Below are 19,353 nucleotides of genomic sequence, written 5' to 3'. Positions count from 1 at the left end.
GACAAAACCAAAAAAATCCCGCATCAACAAATATAATCAGACTGTACGTCAAGAAGGTTGAATTTGGCAAAATAAAACAGACTTGGTAATCCATAAATAAAATGATTTTATTAATCCTGATACTGATTATAGTAACTCAAATTAAGTTTGAAGAACCAATTAACCGTGGGCAAAGATAACATCTGACCCCAATTAAACTAACCTTAACATCCAGCTACGCCAAAAAGCATGAATTTGGCTAAGCAATACAACTATACCATTCTTGTAATCCATACATAAGGTTGTATTAATTGGTAATCATGCTTAAAGTAGAAGACCTAATTACACAATAAGCAAAGATAACACAAATAAACCCCAGCCGGATCAACCCTTATAAGCAATCCATACCCCTAAGACCCCAAGTTAAAAGCGAAATGCTAGACACAAACCATAAATGGTCGTACCAGCCAAAAACAATCAGTCGCACACCATGCACCAACCGATACACCACAAGCCAAAAAGTGTTGGGCGAATCAAATGACACAAAATGTTAGCGCCACCGACGAGACCTTCGTGTCTCCACCGCGTCGCTTCCACCCAAACCCAACATCGTCAGCCCCCAATTAATAGAACAGAAACAGCAAACCACGCTAGAGAGGGACAAAACAACCTCTACCGCCTCGAAACCCCAGAATGCAGAGAGTTGCATACTATTTGTGCAGAGGAGAGTTGTAATAGTTGATTTTCTATAATAAAATAAATAAATAAAGGAAAAAAAAATTAGAGAGTTACATAACATTTTTTGAAATTTCTTTGCATCCGTTTTCATAAAAATATTTTCTAACCAGTTCATCTCTAGCCCACTAGTTAGTTTCAATTACGTGAATTTATTTAATTGTTTCGATGTTTCAGCTTAAAACTCACTCTTATTGCATTTTGAGAGATATTATGGCAAGGAATATATATGCTGAGCAGCTGAGGGTTAATGTCTAGAAGCCTATTAGCCTAGCTATCTGGAATATCAAGAAAGTAAAAGCCAAGATGAAGTTGATAGATCGTTTGGAAAAAGTCCACTAAATTAAGGAAAGTAAAGACTATGAGAGGTCCTAAAATATGAAGTGTATAATTTCCTCCTCTCCTTGATATGGCATTAAATAACAACCAGACTGAAATTAAAGAAGAAAATCAAGTGAAGAATAAATTTCATATAATTAATTCAATTGACTTGTTTACAGAACCATGGCGGAAAAATTCCGGATCTAATTCACAATAGTAGTTGATGTTCTTGAATACAAACTATGAAAGATTGAAGAAAACATTAAATTCTAATGAACTTCTTACCGAGTCTTGACGATATAATGGAGCAACTGCTCAAAGATCTCCGTAGAACATTCAAGCACAATCGGCTCATCAAATCTTGGATCAAACACGGGTTCTTGGTACTCTTTGAGGAGTTCTTGGAGCTTTGGGTGTGTAAAGTACTTGAGGGGAACTGGGTATTTCTTCTCCTCTTTCCCCACGAACAAATCTATAGAACCTTTTGGAGCTGAACCGTGCTTCTTCTTGGACCTCACGACCTGGTCATCCTCATGCACCAACCGTTCGTATGACTTCTTGGAGTGGCTTCTTCCTAGCTTATTGATAAGACATGCAGGATTCATGAACCTCATGGTGTCTGGTAGTCTTAGCTTGGAAAGATTAGGGATGGAAATTTGGGAGAGAAACGATTGGGATCGAGTTAGGGTTTCCAAAGAAGAATGTGAGGGAAACAAATGCAGTGAGAGATATGATCACGACTACGTACTTTATATATAATGAGTCGGTTCCCAGTGTAACGGGATTGGTTACGTACAGTGGAGTGTTGGCCAATTTTCTAATTTGTTTTGTGGGAAATCTATTATGATTTCGATCAGTGCCCTTCATTCGTATCAGCTGGTCCTTCTTATTCCTATGCCAACGTACGTAGATTTGAATATTAAGCCAAACAACTTGGAAGTTTGGCTTGTCATATTTCACATAAGACAAGTGTACGTGTCCTACTTGATCGATTTGATTGAATAATATTATGCTAATTAAGTAGGCAAATTTAGTTTGTCTTCAACCTGTTTCCGGTCAATATAGCTTAGAAAACCTGTAAGCAAATTAGCATTGAATAGAAATATTATGTGTAGTGTATTTAAGTACCCTTCTATAACAAGGGTTTTGTATGGAAAAAATTAAACAAGCAGATCAAATTAGTAATAAATTGACCAATATATTCTATTGATGGATCGATGGTGTTTACTTACTTGATCGGCCAGAATGATACGTACGTACTTGTAAGGTGACCTTGACGTTGATTTTTGTACAGCTTTGTTCAAAATTCTTACCACACAAAATAATAGTCGCTGGGTTTCTTATGAGAGATAACATCAAACCAGCCAGTAGCATGGACTGCGATAGGAGACAAGAGAGTTGCACGATTGGTACTCTTCCGATCCCTGTGAGTTGCATCAAATTATCAAAGTCGTTATTGTAAGTAAAAACTATAATTTTGTCGATATTAGTAAAACAATTCATAGGAAATATCAATTCTAGAAAGATAACAAAAAATCATTAACTTGGTAAACCACCCAAGCTCAACAAATTAACGACCTCAGATGTTGACTGTAGAGGCGGCAACTGAACAACCGCCTAAGAAAGCGATTGCAAGTTTGCAACGAAGAAAACTAGTATAAAGTTTCTCAAAGTCATGACCAAACAATGAAATTAGTAGGGAGAACTATAAAACAAAAAGGCACAAAGAATCACAAATGGAGCCTAAATGATGAAAAAGATGTTCTGCAATCAAAAATTTGAGTGAAAAAAATGTGGCGGCCACGTACTCTCGCATTTATATAATGTCAGATTTTTAGCCTTAAAACTGTTTCCATTTCCCATTAGTAGTAGAGAAATAGATTTTTTATTTTCAATAAAGCCCCGAGGTCATACAACACCAAATTTATCAAAATTGAACGTTGCCATTATATTAAGCGAAAGATTACCTTCCCAACATCTAAAATCAAACAACTGAATGTCCAAGATTCGTCTGCGATAAATTTTTCCTTCCGAGTGAAAGAGATTCATTCAAATTATTATCTCAAATAGAGAATATCACGAAACAGTATCTGCGATGAATTTTTCTTCCGAATAAAAGAGATTCCTTCAAATTATTGTCTCACAAGTACAGTCTTCAATCTCCAAACGGTGCTGTGCTTGTTATTAACACAATCTTTGAATCTCCTACAACATAATGAAGATAGGAGGTTTAATAGAAACAGGCCTTGGGCCGAGTTTGGGTCCAGATTAAGGCCCGCACCAAAATTCCATCAACAAAACCAAACGAATCTCGCACCAACAAATCAGATCAAACTCATCAAATTTCCCTTTTCACCTTCTTCCGATGGCGACCCCCTCTTTCCTCTCCAGCTTGAAATACTCCGACAGTCTCACAGTCGTCGGAATCTCAATCTGCACCGCCATAATCTGCGAAGCCATCTCATGGGTCCTCATCTACCGAACCAACTCCTACAAGTCCCTCCGATCCTCCATAGACAAGGCCGCCAAGAAGCTCGAGACCATGAAGACCGAATCCACCGCCAAAATCACCAAAAAGTCCAAGACCAAGAAGATCGATCGCGTCGAGACCAGCCTCAAGGAGTCCAGCCGCGACCTCTCGCTCTTCAAGTTCAAGTCCGGCGCCGTCGTCGCCCTCGTTCTCTTCGTCGTCTTCGGCCTCCTCAACTCCCTCTTCGAAGGGAAGGCGGTGGCGAAATTACCGTTTAAGCCCTTCGGGTTGGTGATGAAGATGAGCCACAGAGGGTTGCAGGGGGACGATCCGACGGATTGTTCGATGGCATTTTTGTACTTTCTCTGCTCCATCAGTATTCGGACCAATTTGCAGAAGTTCTTGGGCTTCTCGCCGCCCCGGGGTGCCAGTTCCGGGTTGTTCCCCATGCCCGACCCGAAAACCAATTGATGGATCCCACTGCAGGCTGGTTTGTTCTGAATTTTAGCTTTGGTCAGTGTTAGGCTATTATTGGTGTTGTTATTGTTCTGATATTCTAGCGACGATTTCGGTCTAATTGGGTCTCTACAAAAGAGACTTGACTTTTACTTGTTTGTTACTCATTTTGATTTGTTAGTGAATGGCTTACTTTCTGAATATGTGAACCTGTTATGACTTCAGTTTCTGGATTTTACTAGTTTAATTACGCTGTGAACATTACTCGAAGATGCATAATATGCTGTTACAGTGATTCAACTTCATCCATCTTCATCTCGTGGCAATGATTTTGCTAAAGCTAAAAATATTATTGGTAAACTTCTCTGGCGTGCGTTACCTTGTTAACCGTATTGGTGAAACCGAATTCTGTGAAGAACAAGTTCTTGTGTTTAATGTGTTTTCAGATTACATAGCAGGGTAGCTTCTGAAAATTTCTTCTTTTAAAATGTGTTTTAAGAACATCTTCCTTGGATCAGATTTTTATGAAGGATCAGGTTATATGTATATTAGTAAGTTTCCTTCTATGGACTCCTCTGAGCTCTTTCTATTTTGGATCCTTACGGTGGTGAGCTGTATTTAAATGTTGGTATTGTTGTTGTCATTGTCTAGTAGTATCTTGTGTACTACATAAGTTGTTCTTTTGAACTTAATCAACTTGTTGAGCTCTAAAGTTCTATCAACAACTCTTTTGTTATATTCTGGCATCAAAATGTAGACACCGTAATGAAAGTTTGAAACCAGTGACTATTGTGAACTCTTGCACCATTTGTTGACTGCAGTTCAGTTTTTCTGAATATGGTAAACTTTTTCCAATATCTCACAGTTTCACTTTTTTTTTTATTCTTGAAAAATCAAGTAATATGCAGGGAAACAGATAGATGTTTACATCTGTGTTTTTTGCAATGAAAATTTTATAACTACACATTCACACCTATCTTTTGGATAATTTTTCTTCGTATTGTTAAGAAGTCAACAGTAATTGATCTGCCTCGTGGTAGAGATGTGCCTTGTGAGCTCTATTTTTAATTAGAGTTACGAATTAGTATCGTCATCTTTATGCTTGAAATACTGGTCATCTTTATACTGAGAATACTAGGAGTATCAGCCTTCGCTATTTGTTCCTTTTCCAGTTTATCAGTGTTATGAATATCTGATGATTAAGGACTGGGTTGGTTAATCCATACTTAAAAGCTTACAGTACAAGGTTGATGGTCTGTAGACTTAGACGTCTGATTGTGATTTTTCTCTTTGGTTGTTCCACTAGTGTCTCTGTCAAATTGGTCGTTGCTATATTGATGAAAGCATAAGCTAGATGAAATTGTTTTGGTGCTATAGCATTGATGTTTGATCTCAAACTATAGTTGACCCTTGCGAAAACAAGAAATGGAAATCCATTCACTGTTCTTTATAATTATATTGGTAGAAAAATTTACATCATATGTATATCTTTTTAGTCTCGTGTTAGAATCCAGCTTTTTTTTCTGTGTTTATGTGGGATGAGTCTTGTATGAGCCCCCGTCTCATGTGAGATAGTTGATAAAAGTTTATTTTTATTTATTTAATTTTTTTTGTTGTTGTTGTAATGATAAAAGTTGAAAGAGGAATTAGGTTCGTGAGCATTTTGCAAGTACTTTAAAAGACATCAGGAAGGCTTAAGATGTCAAATTGTACCTACATATATCATACAATCAGTAACTTAGGTTTCAAGTGTTCAACCAACAGAAAATCATCCTATTTGGCGATGTAATAAAAAATGGGGATAATTTTGCGTTCAACTCGAAGACCTCATGATTTGTGGAGAGGATTGTATGCACCGACAGTGTAAGTGCATTGTCAGTTATTTTAATCTAAAAAAAAATAACGGCCACTCATTGAATCACACCTCTTTATATATTTTAATATAAAAAAAATTACATCCATTCATATTGCAAGTACCTATGCACTGTCAGTGCATGGAATACATTCCCCATGATTTGTCTGGTAATGTTTTTCTGTAGAAAAATTATAAATTTGTGGCTGTTGTAGGGAATCGGAAATTGAGAGGAATTTGCTGTGTATTCTCATTGATAATAGGGGCCTCTTTATATAGAGGATTACAATGCATAGAATCTCAATCATACAAGGAAAGTAATCGTACATTGAATAGGAATCTAGATCCTTCTAATTTAACCCTATTACCACTAGGTCAAGTAACCTAGAGTTTGGGCCAAACACAAATTAGGGTTTACTTGAACACTCCCCCTTGTGTTGCCCAAACGCGGTGCTTCTCTCGTTGCCTCGTTAAAAACCTTGCCGAGTAACAAAAACCCAGTGGGACAAAAATAACCTCGGTCGAAGGGGAAAAAGAGCACAACACACCCTTCACGTTTCGAGACCATACATGTAGACATCTCCCCCTGATGTCTGCACCTCCCCCTGATGACTACGGTCATGGGAGTTCGGATAACTTCCGTAAACGATGCTACCAACATGTTTCTCGAAAGTGGAATTTAGGCAATGACTTAGTGAGCAAGTCTGCCATACTAACCTCAGATTGAACCTAGTTCACTTTGATCTTGAGGAGAGTCTGTTGTTGCTGATTATCCTTGGTGTTGTCGCTTTTGATGTAGCCTTGCTTCATTTGTTCAAAACAAGCTGCATTATCCTAAATGCTCGTAGGCTCATCTATGGTAGACTTCAAACCACAATTGTTCGAACATGCGTAATTATGGATCCAATCCATATACATTCACGAATCTCTTCGTGAAGAGCAATAGTCTCTGTATGGTCCGAAGATATAGCGACTAGGGTCTGCTCTGTAGACCTCCAAGATATCACGGTCTTTACCCATGGTGAACACTTAACCAGTTTGAGAAGACTTTTGTGTGGGTCAGAGACATACCCAACATCAGCAAAACCTTCCAAAACACATGTCGTTTTGGGATGGGGATAGAGGACGCAGGCCAGTGTTGGCGACGTTCCTGGTGTGTGATGGGTCCGAATCCATCATCTCTCTGGAGGGATAAAGCATGCCCATATCAGTCGTACATCTAGTATCGAAAGATATCTTTTACACCAATCCAATGGCGTCGCGTTGGCGCAGAGCTATACCTTAGCTAACAAGTTCATGGAAAATGAGATGTCCGGTCTTGTGCATTGAGCTAAGTACAATAATGCGCCTATTGTACTAAGTAAGACACTTCTGCCTCTAGCACATCTTCGTCATCATCCTTTCGACGAAGAGGATCCTTTTCAGAATCAAGACTACGGACGATCATGGGGGTGCTTGAAGGTTTGACCTTGTCAAAATGCCTAAGCATCTATCAACACGATGCTCAAGTTCCAAACCGAGACATAATCGTGTTCTCCCAAAATCCTTCATCTCAAACTCGGATTTCTAGTGTTCAGCGATTTCCCTTAACTCTTTAAGGGCTTCTAATGAAGATCATGTCCAACATGAACCGCGATAGAATCCGAAACTTGTTATGGAAAACGCGTGGGCATATCCATTCCCAATCAAGTAGTCATCTTAGTGAGCGTTTTAACCTCTTTGTAAAACGCGCCCCGTGGTCTAGAGCCACTTGACTTGGGTAAATGAAGTTCACCATGAACCTTCATGTACATTCCGTATCTAGATCCCCATAGAGATACGTAGTGACCACATTTGTAAGCTGCATGTTCAGTTATTCGGAAACTACCAAACTGACAAGGTAGTGGAGTGTAGTGACATCCATTACGAGAGAGTATGTCTCATCGTAGTTGATTCTAGGGCGTTTTGTGAGAAGCCTTGCGCCATAAGGCGAGATTGCCATCTCTTTTTCTCATCACGCTTTCTAACGAAGACCCATTAGTCAATAGGTTTTATGTCAGGAGGTGTTGGCATTACTGGCTCGAAAACCTTCCTCTTCGTTAGAGAATCCATCTTAACCTGGATCGCATCTTTCCATTTAGGCCAAATCTCTCTACGTTGGCATTTACTCATCAACGGAGCGTGGTTCGATATCATCTGACTCAACAAACTCATGCGCATGCGCAACTACATCATCATTATGATGGAGTTTCTATCCCACGTCTCATGTACACTAGTGTAAGTTTCATAGAGCTCTATATTCTCAGGAATAGGTTCTGACGTTGAGGCGTCCCCCAAAGATAACCATAACCCGGAAGATACTCATGAGACGGATTTTGAGTGTCGATGATCAAAGGATTGGAGTGTGCCAAAGTATCCTTCAAAACCCACGGGCCTCCCATGCATCCTAGCTGGGGCCATGGCCTGTAATGCTAGAGTGCCACTCTCTATGGCGTTGGCGCCATGCCTACCTCTGTGTAGGGTGGCGCTACGTCCTCTCGTAGGGACGTCCATCCTTGCAGGCATGTTTGCAGCATATTTGTGTGATCTCGTCACTTTAACAGGGATCGAGATGAGACATAGTGGGGACAGACTACGACAATTCCTATCGTTCCTGTTGAACATTCGTGTTCTTATCTCCCCCTAACGACGGGAAGACTGTCTCATCAAAGTGACATCCGCAAATCTAGCGGTAAGGAGATCGCCTAGCAAGGGCATTAAGTGGCGGACGATTGTTGGAGTCTCAAATCCAACTGAGTTACCCATTCGTCTGTAAGGACCCATCATAAAGCGCTGTGGCGGCGCAATTGGCACATAAAGGCACACTCAAATATGCGTAAGTACGATACTTGTACCCAGTCACTAGCTGTAACGCCGAGGTAGATTGAGTGGCGGTAGGTCGTAGACGAATTAGCATAGCTGCATGCGATATTGCATCACCCCAAGCGAATATAAGGAGATTGGTGCGCATTACCAATGTCTTGACTACCATCGTAGTCGTTTCCGTGAGACCATTTGGGTGTGTACATGGGAATATGATGTCCAACATCAGTCCCATTGCAATAACCATCGAAAGTCTTCGATGTAAACTCTCTAGCATAGTCAAATCCAATTGACTGAATAGGATGATTCGGGAAGTGAGCCCGTTGTCATATGATATTTGCTAGGAGTGTAGCATAAGCAGCATTACAGTTGGACAATGGCACAACACGGGACCAGCGTGTTTGCATATCAACCAACATCATGAGATATTTAAACGTCCGCAAGTTGGTGGAATCAGTCCACAGAATCCCTACGGATTCTATATAAGAACATAATGAGTATTTTCATATCCTTTGCATAGGACGGTCTCAGTCCTAATTTTCCTAGGGAAATGGCTTTGTAAAATGAGCGAGAGGCCTTAGAAGCAACCAATGAGGGTTTTGGTTGGGCCTGAGCGTTAGAAACGCATTTTGAAGCAAAGTTTGTGACTACATCACCCATCATGGTGTCAAGACCATGGGAAGTGGCATCCATGGCATTATAACCATGGGGATTGACATCCATGGCGTCATAGCCATGGGTGACGCCTTCTATGGCGTTGTCAAGGGGGACAGTGGCGGCCCTAGGCTGGCTGTAGACGGCGGCGGTCACACTTAGTCCGGGAATCAACTTTTGATTCATGCTTCGTTTCGCTTGAGAGAAAGGATGTCCATGTAAAGTCTTTAGTAGACGGATCATCATATCATGACTAGGATGACCTATCCTGTCGTGACAAAGCCAATATGTGTCTAAATCCAAGAGATCATCTCTCATGACTTTATTGGATTAATAGCTCGAATAGTGACATAGAGTCTACTAGAGAGACACATAAACATCTCTAAGATGCGCCTTTATACGCAATCATTAGAGGTATTGCAAAGGAACTCATTTTTGTTCTCCTCTTGCATTTCTGCATGGAATCCGTTGGCTATTCATAGGGTGTGATTTGCCCTAGGAGCGTAGAGAGTTTTGTGAGAATAATCAAGGTGCCATCTGGCAAGGGGAACTTGGGCTATTCCATGTCCTTGAATTAATACTGATGGCCCAGCCATCGTAGTCACAAAGTAACATGCTCATGAATCAAAATGGAGTAGTAATGAAGAGAACTCGAAATTTTATTCATAAGCCAACAGAGTACATCATTGTCTCTTAACCATTAGGAGAATCTAATCCAAATGCTAGCTAATTCAAAACAATGGTAGTCGTCTAACTTCTTTCGGTAATTCCAACGCAAATGTGACCAGGTGAGTAGAGAGATGTCGGTGGAGCAAAGCTCGCTTAATTACCACTTATCTCAAAACCTTCCTAGACATCACATTTACATTGAGTACGCCTACTTTGAAGAAAGACTAAACCATAGGCATCTACTACAAAAATAATATGGCAATTGCCTATTACATCTCTTGGAAAAATAAAGACTTAAACAGAATCGGCGATCTATTGATCCCAGCCATATTTGTAGTCTTCAACCCTTCACTCTAGATCATCTTCTTGATCTTCTTGTTCCACATAGTGAGCTTCTCTTGCTTCACAATATGCTTTGTAGGCGGTGACAAGTTCTTCACGAGCTCTACAAATGTGTGCCCAATGATCAGACACTCCACATCAAGAACATACATCTCTTTGCTCGAACTCCATTGATTGAGGCGCTTTAAAAGCGTCATTTAGATGGCTCTTAGTGTTGGTGGCGCCACCAACATGGCCAGAGGCGTTGCCTCCCTCTCTCTTTCCACGTTTACCTCTTCGGTTCCGTGTTCGCCTATTTTGGCGGTTACCTTCCCAAGTAGAGCGATTATATGGATCAGAATGTCCAGAAGTATACCTAAGATTAGGGTTTCGCTCTTGGCGCCCTCTCTTAGAGGTGCGACTATAATTGGATTCCGGAATATGCTTTGTTTCCACGGATCTCGAATTATAGTTCTTCACAAGGATATTGTCATGCTTTTCAGCGACATTCATAGCTCTAATGAGCTCATGAAACCTTGTGATCCGTCCTGCAGCAACATCGATTCGATAGTTCTTAGCAACCATCAATGCAGAGACGGGGAAGGTAGAGAGAGTCTTCTCAATCAACATCGCATCTGTGATCTCTTTACCACAGAATTCCATTAAGGATTTAATGCGAAGTGCTTCCGAGTTGCAGTCAAGAACTGACTTGAAATCACAGAAGCGGAGGCTATGCCATCTCACTCCTAGGTCAGGAAGCAATGAGTCACGGACGTTGCCAAATCTTTCTTCGAGTGAGACCCACAGTCTTCTGGGGTCTTCTTCATTCATACACTCGTACTGGAGCGAATCATCCATATGACGAGTCATTAGGATGATGGCTTTCGCCTTATTTGCCTCTAAGGCTGCTCTATTTGCTTCCAAAGCTTGAGCTTGCTCAACAGTTAGCACGTCCTGGTTAGGCTCGAGAATCATATCCAAGATTCCATCAGCCTTGAGATGCTGGTGGACATCACGAACCCACCTGTGATGTCCAGAGCCAGTTGTTCCCAATGGAGCAAAGTCCAATTTGTTCAGGTTACTCATCCTGAAAGAGAACAAGAAATTAGGGTTAGTTTCGGAGCGGAAAAAGCTACCACGAAAACATATAAAATTTCTGAGCGTAATCGCTTCCAAGAAATTAGGAATTTCCGAGCGTAGTCGCTTCCAAGAAATTCGATTCCAAGAGGGGTTGAATTAGATCGAAACAATGATGTTTGCGGTCGATCGTTTTATCTCAACAAACTCTAAGTTTGGAGAACTCTACAAGCTCTAAGCTTGGAGTGAGCACGAACCCCCACAGTTCGGCTTAATTTGGTCTCCCCTATAATGAAGAAAGGGGGGTAGAAGAAGGGATGTTGCAAGTCTCCGAGAAAAGAAGAAAAAAAGGAGAAAAACTCAAAAACGGGAACTTTAATCTCAAAGACTTACTTGTTGATTCAGAGCTTGAGAACACACGCATGTTGGAAAACAGGCTGCGGGGATAGGCTGCTGGTGCTGCAGAGCCGCGGGGGCAGCAGATACAGTGCGCGCAGGAGGGAGCAGCAAACGCAGGGGCTTGTAGGAGCTGCTGGGGCAGCGGGTGAGCGTAGGGCTGCGGGGGCAGCAAGCGAGCTTAGGGTTGCTGTGGTCGCGCGGTTGAGGGCGAGTCATGGGAATGCGGAGTCGCGGGGGTCGTTGCAGATATGCTGCGGGGATGCCGCGAGGCAGCTGCGGAGATGTCGCGGGGCAGCGAGGATGCTGCGGGGCTGTCGTGGGGCCGCTGCGGAGATGCCGCGGGGTCGCTGGTGAGTCGCGGTCGCAAGGGCAGGCGAGTGCGCGCGAAGGTGGGAGGCAAGCAGGGCTTGCGGGTGCTACAGGGGCAGCGAGGCTAACCTGGTAGGGTTAGCGTTGAGTTACGACGCGGGGGCTGCGGGGGCAGTAGTAGCGCAGGCAAGGCTAATCCGGTGGAGCTTGATCAATTTCTGGGGTTTTGGTTTCTAAAGCTAGGGTTAGGGCTCGTGCTGATAACGTGTTGTAGGGAATCAGAAATTGAGAGGAATTTGCTGTGTATTCTCATTGATAATAGGGGCCTCTTTATATAGAGGATTACAATGCATAGAATCTCAATCATACAAGGAAAGTAATCGTACATTGAATAGGAATCTAGATCCTTCTAATTTAACCCTATTACCACTAGGTCAAGTAACCTAGAGTTTGGGCCAAACACAAATTAGGGTTTACTTGAACAGTGGCTACAATCTGAAGTTCTGAACAATAGCGAGATTATTGATGCTAGAATAATTAAAACTGGATTTTTTTTTTTATATGCAGATTTTCACCAGATAATTATTGATCCTCGCGCCGTGCTCGTGATTGCGCAAATTGAGGATTAGGGTTCGGTTTCGTTTTGGGGATTCTATTCTCTTTTGCTAACAACAGCTTGGACTGTTTTCTTTTGCTTTTCATGCTTAAATTTGTCCGCTTAATGGGGAAAAATGGGCTAGATTGCTTTAGTTTGGGCCTTGAGCCACACATCGGAAAACGGAAACAAAAAAAAGGAGAGGAGGAGTAATTTTCCTTTGTTGAAACCAATGAGCATTTACCAAGATCCAAAAAAATAGATGTGCTTAAAAATAGATGTATTTTATGCTAAAAAAGGAGAGAAGATCGGTTTGAGAGTTAGCGTGTTCTCCACCCTTTGAAGTGCGTCTTCACATTTTTGTGGTGAGTTTCTCAGTTTTGAAGCTTTTCATGTCTCTTTTACATTCTATCTATTCTTGTTTTAGCCCAATTTCTTACCAGATTTCCAGATCTACTACACACCTCACATCTTCCTCCATCTCAGACACCTCACCCTCTCATCTTCCATCCGAATGTTCTCTTTTTCCACAACCTCATCTTCGCTTTTCAACCCTTGGAGTCTCAACAGAGATCTGTTCATTTAACTCCACATTGAAAATTGCTATCGTACCGGCAAACTACTGAAATTAGTGGACGTTGCCGGACCAGTGGTGTTGTGTTGCTAGGTGGCCTCCACCTCCACAACTACCTTTACTCAGTTCTTTAGTATATTTGTTGTTCTTCCTGTACATACAATTTGGGTGTGGAGAATGTTGGTGGAGAGATGTTTGGCATCTGGAAAGTCAAGCTTCTGTCGAGGTTCACTTCGTCGCAATCAGGGCGGCTTGCCTTTGTGTTAAGTACAGTGATGGTTTGAGCTTTTGGTCTTTGGCTTGTAGTTTATTTTTGTTTTTGTCTATTAGGTCTTTCGGCCTTGAACTCCTATCTTCTTTTATTACCTTTGTAATATGTGTTCCACCTATTACCTTTGTAATATGTGTTCCATCTAATGGATGAATTATTTGACAAAAAAAAAAAAAAAAACTCTAAGTTTAGCAGGTTGTTTATCATACTGGTTAGTTTGTATTGGATTATTTGAAACAATTAAGAAAATTTAGAGAAACACGTTTGAATTTGGTGTACTTAATTGTTTCTAATTGAATTTGGTGGTGCAGTTTATGTCAAAGTAAAGCCTGAACTTCATTTGTTAGTAGGGACTGTTTGAGTCGTTTTTGGCAGGCGGTCAACTGTCCCTTTTGGCAGCGTTGATGTACATGAGTTGCGGGCGTGCCAGAACCTATTGGTGCAATTTCGCCGGGTCTTGATGTTCCTGGCACTTCCTGACTTCTTCTCCTTGTGACTGCAAACTCGAAGTAGGATTAACTCCAAGTGAAGTTCGTGAGTTTCTTTAAGAAAGGACATGATGCTCTCGATGACGGGTGTGGGGAGCGACTGACTTGTTTCTCCTTCATATCAACACAGGATGGTTGACAAATCGATACTATATCTGGGAGATATTCCAGAGTTTTCAACATAGGGCAATGTGACTCGTTGAACCGAGTGTCCAAGATATGGTGACAGCTCCTTGCTCTGAGTGTCCAAGAGGTGCAACTCCTTGATCCGAGTGGCAAGGATGTCCCTCTTTGATTGGAGTGACGAGGATTGACTACTCGTTGCTCCGAGTGTCTAGGCGTGAACTACTTTGTCCCGAGTTTAGGGGAGAGGTTTAGACTTCGCAAAGTACTCCGGGTGGGATTTGAGTTTAGCAGCGTGCTAAGATTTTCTTGCGCAGGTTGTTGATTGACAGCGTTAGTTTGTGAATTCACCCTAGCCCCCTTCATATAGAGATTTTATAGAGATTGATTTCGTAGTCTCCAAGCAAATAATCCTTATTCTGCCTGAATTTTGCTACTAAGAGATTCACCCTAATCATGTATCTTAGTAGGAAATCCTTGGATATCTTCAATATTTCCCAATCAGCCTTTGGATTCTTTTCTTTATGAAGAATCCTAAGTCAGCAAAATTCTAGAATTTCCCCTATTGGGCTTTGATTTACAGAAGCAATTAAAAATGGGCCAAAGGTCTTGGCCCAATATCGCCTAATAACACCATCAGATGGGCATGTTATTTTGGGCTTAAACAGAGATTACAATGAAATTTATGCTAGATATGTCGCTATGGGTTTTGCCTCACCTTTGGTTTGGAATGTGGTGTTCTCTAGCATGGTGTATACACCATATCATGGATTTAGGGATCGAAGGTGACACCTAGTTGCTCATCAAGATGATTTGTAGGGTGCACTTCAGATTTCTTGGAGACTTTCAAGTTTTATTTAAGACATTCATAGCTTTACCATGCCATAATTCTTTCAATTAAGTATTTAGAAAAGCCAAATATGATAGCTGATCGTCAAGCTAGATCAGGACTTTCTTTCAGGTCGTATCCTTGTTATTGTCTACTAATTCTCCTTTTCAAGATTTTAAATGTTAATTTCAGTAAATAAATAAAAAAGATGTTTTAGTTATATAATTCACTGGTAAAGATTAAGAAATTGAAGCATAAAATTTGAACTTAATCATATGCACTGTTGAATACAAGGTGTTTAAGTGGTCTCGAGAGGAGTCTGACCCAGCTGAACACGGGGTGTATCGGTCTGTCACCACCACTATCGGTCTCGCTTATCTGCAAAACAGACGAAGGTCAGAGGGAAGACCGGGTGTGCCAGCCTTCAACGCTCCGATACCTAAGTTAGTATCGAGTAAGATAATGATAATGGAAAGTGATAGTAAACAGTTACCTCTTTAGGTTGTTGGAGATCATGACCTTAATGTAGCAGTTTTGTGGGAGCTTGGTTCAGTTTCTTTCGGTGTGGGACGCTTGGGGTCCCGATATCGCCCGAGGGGTATCGGAACCCTCAGCTGGGAGCTTACCTTGCTGGTGTGCTGGCGATACTAGTCTTGTGCTTCCAATACTTGTGCTTAGGAGGTATGTGCATACCAACAAGTCCCCCAAGTCCCCAGTCAAGAATTCTCTTGGGTGGGGAGTTTGTCGTTGGTAAATGTATCGGAAGTTCAAGGCGAGTTTACGCCACGTGGCTTCCGTACAGCCATTACCCCCAGTCCCCCAAGTCCCCACTTAAGAGGAGTCTTGGCTGGGGTGAGTGAGTTGTGTTGGCATTCGACGTTGTTTCGCTATCACGAATCGGTGGTGGGGTTGCATGCATCTTTTAGCGCACAGGCTATGCCCCGGTGACACGTGTGGTGAGCTTATTTGCTTTCGTGAGCGGGAAGACCGGTGTATTGGGATCTGTAACGTGTAATAATGGCGAAGTGGTGAGTAGCCAAGGCGACGACGCATGACTTCTGTAACGCTCAGGGATGTCGGACACGTGGTGAGATCTGGGGTCGTCGTCCTTGTACGTCCAACGGTCCCGGTGTTCTCGAGGTCCTTATATAAGGACAGAGGAGAGATGTGAAGATGGTTACTCTTCCTTCGTTCGTGTTGGGGCTTGAGATAAGAACTAGGTGAGATTGGGGTCGTAGTTGTGTGGAGAGCTTTTAACTGGTCGTGGAGTGGTCGTCGTTGTCTCTGTATTTCGATCAGAGGAGTGAACAGGTACGCCGTCCCTTGACCTTTCTGGGTTTATCTGAGGGTATTGGTGTGCGTGGGTCTTGTGAGGGGTTGAACTCAGGGAAAGCGATTTATCGGTGGGTTCTGGGTTGCGTTAGGTCCCGCGAGGTTTTGGAGCGGTTGAATTTTGGGTCGAGCTGAGTCTCATTTGGTTGCTCCCAGTAGGGCTTGAAGATTTGAATTTTTGCAGGGGAGTCTTGAGGAAGGCGATATAAAAAGAAAACGACTGATCAGTCATCTGTATTTCTTGGAGTATGGCGCGTGAAAACCGCGGTCGCGGTAGGCGAGAGGGTTCCTCTCGTGGAGGGGAATGAACCTCCCGTGGTGCCTCTCGTGGCGGGGGAGAGGGTCCTTCCCTCGGTCGCGGTGGAGGTGGTCCCCGCGGGTGGTTCCCGGGGAGTTGGCCAGGGCGATTCCCGGGGAGGTGGTGGGGGAGTTCCCGAGGAAGTGGCAAGGGTTCGTCTCGCGGAGTTCCGGGTAGGGTTGAGCAACCCGTGGTGCCCGATGTGCTAGATGTAGATGATGTCGAAGTATTGGAGATCCCGCGTTCGCCCCGTGGGCGATTGCTCATTGGCGATACACCTATTGATCATCCTGGTCCGAGTATGACGGAGGGGCAGATCGCCGAGATGAGGTCCACTTGGGCGATTCCAGACAACATCCTGTTGTGCCCGTTGAGGGATGGTGAAACTTTTAGTTACCCCGAGTTAGGGTGGGCATGCTTTTACGAGTATCAACTCAGGTGTGGGTTGACGTTCCCATTACCCGAGGAGTTACAGTATCTGCTGTCTTGCCTGAATATATCGGTAGGGCAGCTATCGCCCAACGCGTTGAGGCAAATAATGGGAGTATTGCTGCTATGGAAGCTTAGCAAGTTGTTGTGTCCCAGTATCAGTGAGTTCAATTCCATGTTCAAGATGCAGTACTCGACTAAGGCCGGCGATAGTGGATGTGTGAATTTCAGGGCACGCGGCCGTGCTGTTATCGAGGACTTGCTGTCGAACATTTATGCGCGCTGGCGGGGGAGGCCGTACTTAGTAGGTGGCCGGTGGCAGAATCCGGATATGGTGCACCGGGCTCCGAGCCGGTTCCAACCCATTTATGAGTATCGTGATTGCCTTTTGGTGGGTTTTCTTGCCTTTGGTGTATACTAATAGCGTTTTTGTACATTGTAGTGAGGCAGGAGGTGGATTTGACCATGCTGGAGCGGAAGCGTGTGGCGAGGGTGATGTTCCCAAGGGGTCGAGGGGGTTCTATCGGTTGTGTAGGCTTCCGATATACGAGAGATTTGAGTTGGGGAAGTTTTCGGGTGAGGGGTGCTCTTTTTGTTTGGTGTGTTGTCGTACGCTGTGTGGTATCCCCACTAACAATGTTTGTTTATTTTGCAGCAGATATGCCGAACGAGGCTCCGAGCAAGAGCGACGCCCCATATGCTGATGTCGATCCTGATACCATTATTCATGGGTTGTTGCGGGAATCGCAGACGGCGAGGCGAGTGGACGTTGACCTGCCCGATACGGTGCGTGTGGCGGGTCATCGGGTAAGTATGTCGCTGCCCAATGAGATGTATCTGAGGTTTCCCGATGCCGTTCTGGAGTATCTCAATCAGCGGGCCGAGGAAGAAGCTGGTGCCGAGGGGCATGAGGTTCGCGGTGCTCGGGAGCCGACTTGAGATGCCCGGGAGCGCGCAGCCCATGCAGGCTGGTGAGGTCGGTGAGCTTCCCCAAGTGTGCGTTGGCGAACATAAGTCCCCCGAGACTCGGGAAGTGATGAGGCAGTCCCTCCGGGTTTCGGCAGGAGGGGAGGATCTTGTTGACGTGGCTCGGGCCTCGAAGCCCACGATGGAGGTGGAGATCTCCGTTGAGAAGTTGCTGGAGGAGGTAGAGCGGCGTTAGAGCGATACTAGTGCTCGTGCACGCCTGGTGCAGGATGCGGTTCTGGAACAATTGGAAACCATTTTTGGTGATGAGATTGGCGATCCTGTCTCGCGGGAAGTCATCACTGTGGATAGTGGGGAGGCGGAGGTGACCAGCCAAGCTGTTGGCGAGACAGGGTCTGACCGTCGAGGTTCCTGAGGTGCAACCTGAGCCTGGAGAGGGTATAATCGGGGTTGCTCAAGTTACCGAGACGGGGACCCAAGATGGCGAGGGGGATGGAGTCCGAGTGTCGGACACGTGTGCCCGTACAGATGGTGTCGGGTCGAGGAAAAGGGTGGCCTCGAAGCTTCTCCTCGGGAGTCCCCCAGTTGGTGTTGTTATCGCCACTCGTGGTAGTATAAGGTCTCGAGTTGATAATGTATCGCGCTCGAGATCTACGAGTGGGGGCTCGCGGGGTTCTCGCAATGAGGTTGTCGGGGGTCTCGGGCGTACACTGGGCGAGATTGGGATTACTGACGGCACCATCCTTCATATGGTTGCTGATCTGCGGAACTGCCATCGCGACCGCAGTCGCGTGAGTGCTGAAGACCCGCGCCTTGGGTATCGGGAGGCTCAGGAGAGGTTGATGAGGGTACGTATCGTTATGAGTTTGTTTATTTTTTATTGCGTTCGTGTAGATATGTTGACAATGGTGTGTGATGTAGGCTGTGAATCTGAATTACCACGCCTCGGGCGAGTTGGTTGCTCATTTTGATCAGGAGATAGCTCGGCTGCAAGGGGAGCTGGAGGCCTAGAGGGAGTGGGCGCGCGAGCTTCGGAGTGCGGTGGACCAAGGCCGGGTGGAGCACGAGGATATGAGGCGAGTGATTTATGAAGGGATCGCGAGGAGGATGGAGCTGGAGCGAGTGCTTGCCATAGAGGAGGCTCGTCGTCAAGAGGCTGAAGGTGCTATCATTCCACTGAGGGAGGCAAACCTGGATCTAACTGGGAACTTGCAGCGAGCGGAGGATGGGCTAAGGTTGGTGGAGTAAGTTAGGGCTCGGGTGGCCGAGGCTGAAGAGCGTCTGCAAGACTTGGAAAGGTAGGTCCAGGAGCGCGATGCCGAGTTGGAACTTTGCGCTGCTGCCTTAGAGAGTTTTGCTCCTTATCTAGATCGTGTGGTGGATTTGGAGGGGCAGGTTGGTAAT

The 19,353-nt window shown here is 44.0% G+C and overlaps 2 protein-coding genes across 2 annotated transcripts; one reads left to right on the top strand and one right to left on the bottom strand.

Moving 5' to 3' along the window:
- Window positions 1-1,316: 1,316 nt before the first annotated feature.
- Window positions 1,317-1,649, bottom strand: LOC133723034 (protein SMALL AUXIN UP-REGULATED RNA 12-like). Its single transcript, XM_062149871.1, has one exon. The coding sequence runs from the start codon at window positions 1,647-1,649 to the stop codon at window positions 1,317-1,319; it is 333 nt and encodes a 110-aa protein (XP_062005855.1).
- A 1,705-nt stretch (window positions 1,650-3,354) lies between these two features.
- LOC133721201 (uncharacterized) lies at window positions 3,355-4,164 on the top strand. The gene has a single exon (XM_062147752.1). It carries the CDS (start codon window positions 3,401-3,403, stop codon window positions 3,974-3,976), a length of 576 nt encoding a protein of 191 aa, XP_062003736.1. The 5' UTR covers window positions 3,355-3,400; the 3' UTR covers window positions 3,977-4,164.
- The last annotated feature ends 15,189 nt before the right edge of the window (window positions 4,165-19,353 follow it).

Source organism: Rosa rugosa, chromosome 7, assembly GCF_958449725.1.
Source record: "Rosa rugosa chromosome 7, drRosRugo1.1, whole genome shotgun sequence".
Lineage (NCBI taxonomy): Eukaryota > Viridiplantae > Streptophyta > Magnoliopsida > Rosales > Rosaceae > Rosa > Rosa rugosa.
Note: the sequence above shows the minus strand (reverse complement) of the source record. Positions and strands in the feature narration are given on the sequence as shown.

What these genes read in the sequence shown, in the direction of transcription:
- LOC133723034 (XM_062149871.1), bottom strand. Translation starts at nt 1,649, where the DNA reads ATGAGGTTCATGAATCCTGCATGTCTTATCAATAAGCTAGGAAGAAGC.
- LOC133721201 (XM_062147752.1), top strand. Translation starts at nt 3,401, where the DNA reads ATGGCGACCCCCTCTTTCCTCTCCAGCTTGAAATACTCCGACAGTCTC.